Raw genomic sequence first — 11458 nt, 5'->3', positions numbered from 1 at the left:
GTGTGGTGGGCTGTGGTGCACTGTGAGTTCTGGTTCCTTTTTATTGTGGCTAACATAGACTTTTTTCTGTGATATTTTGCGCATTGGATTTTCTGTGGGATTGGGCTGGATGGGCTGGATTCTAGTTCTTGCAGGCGTGGGTGAGCCTTGGGTTACCAGTTTGCTGATCAGTTGGTGATCAGTTTTGTTTAGTTCACTGGGCAGTGGTCATACTGTTTGTTATACAGTAGCTGAGGTGTATCTCTATATTTTAATTGAAAATTGAACACATATTTTTACCTCTCTTCTCTCTAAGTTTCTCATTTTTTCCCCCAGTGTAGTGCTCACCTCCTCCATGGAAATATCATTTTTAGAGAAATGTTTGCACATAAAGTTTTTTTTAAACAAATAAAAATATATATAAAAAAATATGATTATCTTTTTTCTTAAAAGTAGAAGAAAGATAGTTAGATAGCTACGTAAATAGCTTAAAACCTCAAAACTTACATAACATAGCTAAAAACTCTAAAAAAACAACAACTTTTTATTTAGTTAAAGTTTTCATAATACACTAAATTCATTTAAATTGCAATTATTAAAACACAATAAAACAACAGTATGTAACAGGTAAAATGGTACCATGTTGAGGTATTTGAAAATATATACAGTATAGGGATTCTTATGACATGAATATAATGTTAACCACAGCATGATAAAATTTCCTCTGGAATTTAAATTAACACTTAAATATTGACTGCATCAAGATCATTTTATAGCTTGCTCCAAAGTCCCATTATCTAAATGTAAAACCCGAGCATCTGTCCCAGAACCGGTCATTTAATCACTGATTATACACCATAATGTACATAATCCTAATCTATTATCAATCATTTCACCTCCTTATAAGATTAACTGTGCTTCAGAGTGATTCATTTCCGGTTACACAGAAGGCACTTACTTTTCTTATCATGATCTGATTACTGATATGATTTTGCTAAAGAGTGCGAGTGCTCGGGTTTGAGCCTGGCACTTTGAGTGTATAGTCAGTAATCCAATGTCTTATCCACTGAGTTACCACCGTCCCCACTCAACCTAAGTGTAGTTGTTTTGACCTTTGACATGTCTGTAAATACAGGAGCTGAGATTCCTTTGATCTGCATTTCATTCTGAAGGATGTAATAACAATGATTTTCTGTACCATCCTTATTCTTAACGACGGAGTCCTCTACTTCTTCATGTACATCTACGAGCTCCATTTCAAACCAGTTTGGGTTTGTTAGCTGATATGACTGAAATGCCTTAATTGCGTCTCTTAAGTCTCTACCAGATGGACAACGGTGGTAGTCATCTCCTCCAAGGCCATGAACGTGTTTAATCCTTCCAGGTTCATACTTCTCTGTATTTAGTAGTCTGAAGAAAAGCTCTTCAAATTGCTTCATCAGCTGGTATTTCACAGCCACGTGAAACAGAGCGGGTACGTCCTTCTCGCTGCAGACGTCATCGAAGTAAGCTACAGCATACTTCCCAAAAGATGGAGCGTGCACAAATTCTGGTACGATTATGCTGAGAGCCGGGGTCAGCATATCACCCATGGGTGAGCGGAAGTCCTCCCTGGTCATCACCCTACGCCCTTCGCACATGGCATTCCACTTGGCAAACACCCCCGGAGAACACAGGATAAGAATTTTATCAGAAGCACTAACAAGTCTCGTCTTCTGCATGTCCAGCCACTGGATCCGGCCTATGGTGCTGAGGCATGTAGAGTCCAGAAGGTCGAGTGTGACTTCGGTTCCACATTTGGCTCTGAGGAAAGCACACAGCTTCAGGACGATCTCCGTGTACATGGGGTGATCCTGTGAGTAGATGATCAGAACTCTGCTGCGCTCCTGCACGGGTACGGTCTCCAGGTTGCCCTTATCAGCGGTGTTATGAGAAGTGGAGGAGGCATCTGTCATGCATGGAAGATCAGGACAAAATTAGCTGAATGCCACTACAATGAGAACAACACTTCAGAACATGCTGTTATTAGAAAATAATCAACATATTTGTAGTTGTCTTTCTTACAGTATATCAGTTTTATATTTAGTGCATACCTTTATGAATGTGTCTAATTCTCTTATGCAGCAAAACAACTGTTAAAACCAAAAGTAATAGGACTGCTTGGCAAAAAATGATCCAGATCACGTGCTGTCTCTTGGATGATGGAATAGTATAATCTGAAATAAACAGCAGGAGCATTGTTCACCCTGATATACGTCTTAGTCTTGTATTCATATGAATATGAAACTATTTTACAGTGTAATGAAAATACTTACAGGAGCAAATATTAACCTTTTGTTGGTAATGCGAACACTTCTCCATGCATCGTATAAAAAATGGTTTAATCTAAAATAAAAATAAAAACATTAATTAATTAAACAAACAATACATTGGAAAGAGATAAAATCTTTAAACTTGTCCATTTCGATTGTTTGAAACTCACTCCAAAGGTGACCTCACATTGTTTCAACTGCCAAGTATTCAGAGAGAAATTGGTGCTAATTGAAGTAAGATTGTTCTTTAAAAAAGAATTAATAGTTTTAATCAGAAGGTGACCTTTTGGCTTGGCAGAAGCAATAATAAGTAATAAAAAAATTAAAGTTTAAAGAAGAGGCCAGTTGCAACACAATACCTTTGAGACTTTGTGTGAAAGCTCGGTGTGGAAATCGGAAGAACGAATGTACACTTTGTACAAGTCTGAGAACTGTGCTGTATTAAATACGAGTTTTATCGAGATTCCATCCTCCCCGTCATCTCTCACTGACCACGTCATGTTGGGATCCCAGAGGCTCCCTGTTAATACAGAACATTTCCCGTTTGCACATAAGAATTATCTATAATCTTATTAATAGGACAATAAAAATTGCTAGAGCCAAGACTAAACACTGCTCACCGTTCTCCAAGCACGCACGGAAGGTTTGGAGTTTACGATGTTTACAACCTGTACAGATGTCAGACAGCTGTTATCATCTGTACCAACCAACGTACACTCACAATACACGACTATACATAGTATTTACTGTAGTAATTCATTACAAACTGTAGTAAACTATGGTATTTACTATAGTAATTGACTTCAGGCTTCAGTAAACTGTAGTATTTACTGTTGCATATGCTAGTAAACTGTAGTACAGTATTTACTATAGTAATTACTACACACTGTAGTAAAGTATAGCATTTACTATAGTAATTAAGGTCAAGCTGTAGTAAACTGTAGTATTTACTATAGTAATCACTACACAGTGTAATAAACAATAATATTTACTATAATAACCCACTACAAGCTGTAGTAAACTGTAGTATTTACTATATTACTATAGTCGTTACTATACACTGTAGCAAACTGTAGTATTTACTATGGTTATAAACTACAAGCTGTAGTAAAATGTAGTATTTACTGTATTAATTACTACATACTGTAATAAACAAATGTATTTACTATTGTAATTGACTACAAACTATAGTATTTATTGTATATGCTAGTCAACACTAGTAATTACTATACACGGTAGTAAAATATAGAAATTACTATAGTTATTGACATACACACTGCAGTAACCTGTAGTAGTTACTATAGTAATTGCTACACACAGTAGTAAACTATAGTATTTACTATAGTAATTAACTACAAGCTGAAGCAAAATGAAGTACTTACTATAATATACTGTAGTAAACTGTAATATTTACTATAGTAATTACCACACACTACTACTGACTACAGTAAATTACTAATTAGTATTAGTAGTAATACCCTACTAAACTGTAGTATTTACTATAGCGTACTACTGTATAATATTTTTGCTATAGAATTCTATGGTAATTTCACTACAGAAAAAAAACCAATATACTCTTTATTATAGTATTTTTTCTAATGGGAATGAGAACTCAAATAACAACTCTTTACAACTGTGATGAACAGAAAAGCATGAGCCTGCAGGAGTACAGGTGTTCCTTATAACATAGATAGTAAATGTATAAAACATCAATTTCTTTCCTATTTTACATTGTATATATCGTATAAAAATGGAATAAAAAATCTAAATAAAACATAAAGCATGAAACAGGTCTCATATGATATACTCCACAGTGTGTTACAGAACTTACCTGCAACTGTTATATTTTGCAAGTTTGCGTTCCCCCCCACATCTGGTTTTGGTAAATTATACACAGAAACCTGATACGTCATTCCTGGATCGACAATAATTTGATCAACCACAAACGACCACTGCAGATAAAATACAACGGGAATACAATGATCATTTAGATAAGTTAATTTAGATAAGTTATTAATTAGCTAAAACAGCAGGAACACACTACAGATATGATCTTACTGGCTGAAAATCTGGTCGTTGGACCCAGGAGAAATTGTTCATGAAAATATAGCAAATACACAGACTGTTGTTTGTGGTGAGTTCATGCACTCGCACCTTCATCCCTTTCAGGCTATATATGCTTCCTGCAGAAATATAATATTGGATATGTATCAAATATTTTTGCTTATACATGTCATATAAAGTTTCACTGTGACAATAATCATAAACTCCTTTTATGCCATTTCTTACCATCTGAAACCTGATTTATTGTAATGGACAACACAGGAATTGTTTCGTTCCTCTCATCTGTGTTGGAATTCACCTCGAGCTTTACATTAGACGGGTTTAGGCTTGGAGCCTCGTATCTTGGCTTCACCCAATCTTTCACTGAACAGTTAAGCCTGCCTGAGTTCAGTAAGGAAAGATCTGTGGTTATACAATGAATAACTGTAGTATATTGATGCATAGATGTTATAGACGTAGTAAAACATAACAAGATGTTTTAGACAGATGTTCTTCGTCTGAAATAAAGCATGCATGTGCAGTGGGATTAAATCCTCCACCGTCATTCATTCATTCATTAGCACTGTTGCCTTGCACCTCCAGGGTCCGAGTTAGATTTTGATCAAAGGTCTGTGTGCATTGTGTTTGTATGTTCTCCCATGTTCCCCAGGTTTCCTCCCACAGTCTAAAGACATGCAGATTAGGCTAATTGACGTTCCCAAATGTGAATAAGCATGTGAGTGTTTGTCTGTGTGTGTCCTCTGTGATGGATTGGCCAGGGTTTACCCTGCCTGGTTCCCCAATTGGGCTCCAGGCCCCCCACGACCCTGTGTAGTGGACAAAGCGGTATCGATGATGAGTGAGTGAGTGACTGTTGTTTACGCGAATATAAAAACAGGTCTAGGTCTAAAGTTTGTTTATACATATCTTCATGCATTTCCTGTTAATTTTGGTCGACTGAATAAAAAATCTCTTTCGGTAACTCTCTTGAATTTATTGAATTATTGAGAGTTTGAATAAATAAAATAGAATAACATGAAATTTGAAACTTACTTATATGGACACTGCAGGATAATCCCTAACCAAGAAAAAAGTAGTGCAATTACTCAAACAGATTAGTCAGATTATGATATCTTGCAGATTCTTAATTTTTTCTTGCATTTAAGTATTTAAGAATAAATGAAGAGAAATGTCCTCTTACTTCCTGGGAGCACTGCAGGGGAGGCTGCTCAATCAACCCAAGAGGAGAAATCAGCTGGAACATACCTGAGAACAACAAAAAGACAAAGAACATCCTTGTTTTAAATCTACGACTTAATGCAGCACAGACAGAACAAACCACCGTCAAGATGAAGACTGAAGAGTGAACAGCTTTTTCACGGAGTGAACAGGAAATGAGAAAATCTGATAAGTGCAGCAGTGAAGCCTTTAAAAGTTCACGTGATTAATGATTAGAGCATACTTAATTATTTTTAAACACACAATGAAATATGTACAGTAATAAACTCACAAGAGATATAACAATTGATTTATTTCAATGATATTTTACAATGCATTCAAATATGAAAAGAGACAATCACTAGATGGCAGTAGGTAGTAACATATCATAGCAATAAATCTGGCAACAAATGTTCTGAATGTGTAATGTACACAGTATATTCTTCTTCTGTCTATTGTGAAAGGAAAGATATGCTTCATTTACGGTTTTCTTTTTGGTTCATACCCAGATCAAATTTTATTTACATTAAAAAAATTTTTTTTTTATAGAATTAATCGCCGTAATACCTAATGTAGGTATGACAGGCATTGCAAATATAAAATAATCAATTCTGCACTATTATAAGAAGCTTTGGCAAGCTCCATCATCCCATTCAGACTGATACTCAAACTGATGCTCACCAAAGATTATTACACATTCCACTTCCTGTCTATCAGCTTGCTACCGATAAGGACTGCACAATGCATAGAGTGAGACACTTCTACACATATCTTTAGTTCTATTTAATTCTTGCTAGAAGTTTTTAACGATAATTCTAGATTTACGGAACACTTATACAATATACACATATGGATCATGCCATACCAAAAACAGACCGTTTGTAGGAAAAGGATTTTATTATAACATGAATTCAGTTGACTTTTATCTGTATAGCAGTTTTAAGCTAGATATCTACTGTAAGAGATGAAAGCTTAAGGGACGAAATTACCAATTTAATCAGAACAATAATAATGATGTTAAAGTGTGTTCCACTAAAGCAGTGTAAACTGAAACTGGTATGAACGGCATAATGAATGGTTTTGATGTGTGTAGATGATCACTAATAACTTGATGAGTCATCCAAACCTAAAACATTAGATTAGTAAATCATATTAGATTAGATTAGATTAGCTTTAACATTCCTTCCTTTTCTTCGCTGAACAATGCAATGCAGCTAAGCAGAGTGTAGAACTATTAAAGTACTGTACAGAGACAGCAAAGCATCTAAGAGTCATCTTAATGTTTTGTATTATTATAAATTTATCAGTCATTGCAATAGTAGGTTATGTTTAATCAACTTTAAATTTCACTATTTTTGCATTGGCTACCCAAATTGTTAATAGGTCATACATTACATATTATGTAAATTGTAAGCAGTTGCCTTAAATTACTTAATGACAAAGTCTGGGTTTACAGTCTTCTGATGTACATAAAAGCTGAAAGTGCAGCATTCCACTTTTAATCTGATCTAATCTAATATAATCCACTAATTTAATGTTACACTGTTTGGACTCACCAAACGCTATAAGTTAGTAGTGATCATGTACACACATCAAAACCCTTCATTATGCAGTTCATACCACTTCCAGTTTAGACTGCTTTTGTGCAATATGTTTATAAATATATATAATGTATAATAAATATTGTTTGGTCTGATTAAATTGGTAATTTCATCGCTCAAGCTTTCTTCTTCTAGGAACTTTAAAGATCTATAGCTGAAAAATGCTACACTGATAAAAGTACACTGGCTGTTACAATTTGGATACTCACTCACTTATCGCCTATACCGCTTTATCCTGTATTCAGGGTCGTGGGGGGCCTGGAGCCTATCTCAGGAGATTTAGGGCACGAGGCAGGGTACATCGAGGGTGCCAATCCATCGCAGTGCACACACAGACATTTTGGGAACACCAGTAAGCCTAATCTGCATGTTTTTGGACTGTGGGAGGAAACTGGAGCACCTGGAGTAAATCCACCAAGCACAGGGAGAACATGCATACTCCATGCACACAGAGACGGGATTTGAACCCGGACCCTGGGGATGCAAGGCGAGAGTGCTAATCACTACACTGTGCCGCCCATCATTTTGGATATAAATAAACAAATACTTAATAAAGAGGCATTGATTGGATAAACACTGCATTTCTAAACATATTTCAGCGGGAAAAAATTCTTTCAACCCTAAGTGATAAACTGATTATCTTCACATTTTCTAAACAACCATGTCTAAATATGCATCCTGTAGCTGTGGAAAAGGCTGTCTTTTAGAAAGGTCAAATGGTTGGCCTTTATCAAGCAAAGAAAGCAATTTAGAAACGGCCCCAGCTATGGTTTTGCTAGGGAGCAGAAGTGCTTCGTTTTAGCACTGTATAAAGGTCATGTATAAAGATGTTTTTGATGTTTTTATCAGATCATCCTGTTTTTGAGGCTTATCATGAGGTTTTCTCACTTTGTTTAAATTGTAGCTGTTAAGAGCACTTCACCTCACTGGAAAGTTCTGAAGCCAGTGAGTGACTGATTAAAAAATTCCAGTGTGTCAAAACTACACATTTACGGTATTTTGCTGAGTGTCTGACTGTGTTTGTAGATAGCTAAGCCTTTATAAGACGGTTTGATGAAATGCTCATTGGAAGTGCTATGAACTGTGGCTAATTTATTTATCCTGTATTGCAAACACATCCTGATTTATTTGAGCATTGGAAAAACATTTTTACAGTTTAATTGATAAATGTACTGTATGCTAACATAAGCATTACTTACCACCACATGAGTACTGAAACTACATTACAATTCACAAGTGGATTACCATAAGGGCCCTCGAGTGATTTCCTACCCTCACATCATTTCTGCAGCTTATAACAGCTGAACTCATTCTGCCCCGGACATTCAATTCAATTCAATTCAATTTTATTTGTATAGCGCTTTTAACAATTGACATTTTTGCAAAGCAGCTTTACACAATTAAAATAAAATTATTTTGTATGAAATGTGAATGTGTATGAATCAAAATGATAAGATTGTCCCTGATGAGCAAGCCGAAGACGACGGCGACAGTGGCAAGGAAAAACTCCCTGAGAGGGGAAGAAACTTCGAGAGGAACCAGACTCAACAGGGAACCCATCCTCATTTGGGTGAAACGGATAGCAGGGATTGATCTGCATCATACTGTGTGAGACTGGAAGTTCAGTATGGCAGGATTTGTTTAAGATAAAAGGGAGTCCAGTTCGTTCCTGGAGGCTCGGGTAGACTGTAGGAAACTCCAGTCCTGAACTATCAAGCGACTGAAGTCACAAGTCCTCAGAGAACAGCTGTCTGCATCAGCCGAGGACAGGACCGTCTCCGCGGAAAGTGGAATTGTCCCCAGTCACCACACGCATCCCAGGTAGACCACATGGTCTCCATGGTAGTCTCCATGGTAGTCCATGTGACGAGATCTCCAACCAGAAGCAGGACACCAGGACGAGTCAGACAGCTCCGGAGGACAGAGGGGGTCTGGATCACTGGCAGCTCAGGAGTGACATGTATAGCTCGACAGAGAGAGAGGTAGACGGGAAAAAAAAGAGGAGAAGAGAGAGGAGAAAAGGGAGAAGAGGAGAGAGCAAAAGAGAAGGAGAGATGGCAGTTAGGTATCGTCACAATCAAACATCTATAATGTGAATGTATATTTAGTGTAGAGTGCAAGCAGAGACTCCGGCAGGACTAACTATGACAGCATAACTAAAAGGGGAGAGCCAGAAGGAAACACAGACATGAGGGCTCCCTGATATGTAAAGCAACCAATCACTTTACCGTCAACAAACCTGAGTGATCAATGAGAGTGGGGAAGACAGCATCTAAACATGTCACCATAATAATCTACATCCATAAGTCCCCTAAATCTGCTCCTTTATCTAAGGCAAATCTATTTACAAAAATGCTTAGCTAAATAAATACATTTTTAGCCTAGACTTAAACACTGAGACTGTGTCTAAGTCCCGAACATTAATTGGAAGACTATTCCATAACTCAGGGGCTTTGTAAGAAAAAGCTCTGCCTCCTGCTGTAGTTTTCATAATACGCGGTACTTAGAAGCAGCCTGCATCCTTTTATTAAAGGTGGCGTGACCTAAAACTGAACCCTGTGGAACACCAAACTCCACTCCATGCAGAATAATCACCATTTAAATCTACAAACTAATACAGTCAGTCGAATAGGATCTGAGTCACAAGAGGGACGTTCCCTTAATTCCTACTACATTTTCTAATCTGTGAAGAAGAATACTACGTTCAATAGTTTTAAAAGCTGCACTCAGGTCGAGTAACACAAGTATAGTGACGCAACCCTGATCAGAGGCCAATAGGAGGTCATTTACTACTTTAACAAGTGCTGTCTCTGTGCTGTGATGACGCCTAAATCTTGTCTAATACTGTTCGTTTATGCTATTTCTATGTACAGTAGATATGCTTATGTAACATGGTTGCTGTGCTATCTTTCCCAGAATCTTAGAGATAAAGGGAAGGTTTGATATCGGCCTGTACTTGGAAAGCTGACAGAGGTCAAGGTCAGGTTTCTTAATTAGCGGTTTAATAACCGCTAATGTAAAGGATTTGGAAACATACCCACTGATGAGTGAACAGTTAATTATTTTCAACAGGGGTTCTGTTACTGCTGGAACTATCTGCTTGAGAAAATGTGTCAGTTTAGGATCTAATATACAGGTTGAAGATTTTAAAGAAGAGATGAGTAAAATTAGTTCACTTTCAAAGCTTGAATTTTTTACCTAATATTTATGATTTCGTTATTGAAAAAGTTCATGAAATCCTCACTACTGTATGTTGTTGTGGAGATTTCTGCAGTAGTGTTGTTTCTAGTTTATTTAGCTACGATATTAAATAAAAATCTAGGATTATTTTAGTTATTTTCTATAAGAGTGGAGAGATCCAATGATCTAGCATCACTGAGAGCTTTTCTATAGTTCAGGATGCTCTCCTTCCGTGCTATTTGGAATATTAACAATTTAGTTTGACGCCATTTGCGTTCTAATTTCCGAGCGGTTTGTTTTAAAGTGCGTGTGTAGTCATTATACTAAGGAGCGAGTTTCTTATCTCTAATCATTTTCCTTTTAACTGGAGCTACATTATCTAAGGTATAACGAAATGTTGACTCTAAATATTCAGTCGCCTGATCGAGTTCTGTGGAGTCAGATGGTGATCCAATCAAAGTTGATAACTCTGGGAGATTATTGATAACAGGCCAGCTTCCCCCTTAAAGGTCTTCCAACTGTCTATATGTGGTAGTTGATGTGAATGTACATTTAAAGCAGTAGCGCGGCGCTGTGCGTACATTATTACTATGAGACACTTTAATCGAGACAAGACCGTGATCTGAGATACAGTAGCTTCAGATGGTGGAATTGTAGTTATATTTCTTATACTTAATCCGAAGGATAATATTAAATCTAAAGTGTGACCTGCTTTATGAGTGGGTCCTACTACACACTGATTTACTCCTACCAGTATCGACATAAATTATGTTCTTAGAGGGTCTTCTGGATTCTCAAAATGAATATTAAAGTTTCCAGCAATTAACACTTTGTCTACAGAAATGACAAGGTTTGAGAGAAAATTTGAAAATTCACAGAGAAATTTAAAGTACAATTATCATTGTAAATAACTGCAACGGCTTCTCCTCTACCAGTTAGCCGATGCTGGTGTATGTAGCGGTATCCAGGGAGACCAACTTCATTTAGACCACTCGTTCTCTTTGATCTAGGTTTCTGTTAAACACAATACAGTGGAGCCTTGGATTACGAGCATAATTCATCTTGGAAGCTCGTATTCCAAAACACTCGTAAACCAAATTTTATTTTCCTATAAGAAATAATGGA

At 36.8% G+C, this 11458-nt stretch overlaps 1 protein-coding gene across 1 annotated transcript; it reads right to left on the bottom strand.

Moving 5' to 3' along the window:
* Positions 1-1022: 1022 nt before the first annotated feature.
* Positions 1023-5643, bottom strand: LOC128531390 (interleukin-17 receptor A). Its single transcript, XM_053505204.1, has 11 exons — positions 5536-5643; positions 5388-5412; positions 4581-4736; positions 4350-4474; positions 4123-4243; positions 2912-2959; positions 2651-2811; positions 2462-2536; positions 2295-2364; positions 2073-2195; positions 1023-1927 (listed from the first exon to the last, which is right to left on the bottom strand). Exons 1-11 carry the CDS (start codon positions 5626-5628, stop codon positions 1023-1025), a joined length of 1902 nt encoding a protein of 633 aa, XP_053361179.1. The 5' UTR covers positions 5629-5643.
* Positions 5644-11458: the final 5815 nt, after the last annotated feature.

The sequence above is a fragment of the Clarias gariepinus genome, chromosome 10 (genome assembly GCF_024256425.1).
Source record: "Clarias gariepinus isolate MV-2021 ecotype Netherlands chromosome 10, CGAR_prim_01v2, whole genome shotgun sequence".
NCBI lineage: Eukaryota > Metazoa > Chordata > Actinopteri > Siluriformes > Clariidae > Clarias > Clarias gariepinus.
The sequence above is the reverse complement of the archived record's forward strand: the minus strand, read 5'-3'. Positions and strand labels throughout refer to the sequence as shown.

Bases quoted from the DNA above. Each gene is read 5' to 3' on its own strand.
- LOC128531390 (XM_053505204.1), bottom strand. From the start codon at position 5,628: ATGTTCTTTGTCTTTTTGTTGTTCTCAGGTATGTTCCAGCTGATTTCT. The intron at 4,244-4,349 runs GTAAGATCATAT...TTTTATCTGCAG, and splicing joins AACGACCAGATTTTCAGCCA to TGGTCGTTTGTGGTTGATCA. The intron at 2,365-2,461 runs GTGAGTTTCAAA...TTTTTATTTTAG, and splicing joins AATGTGAGGTCACCTTTGGA to ATTAAACCATTTTTTATACG.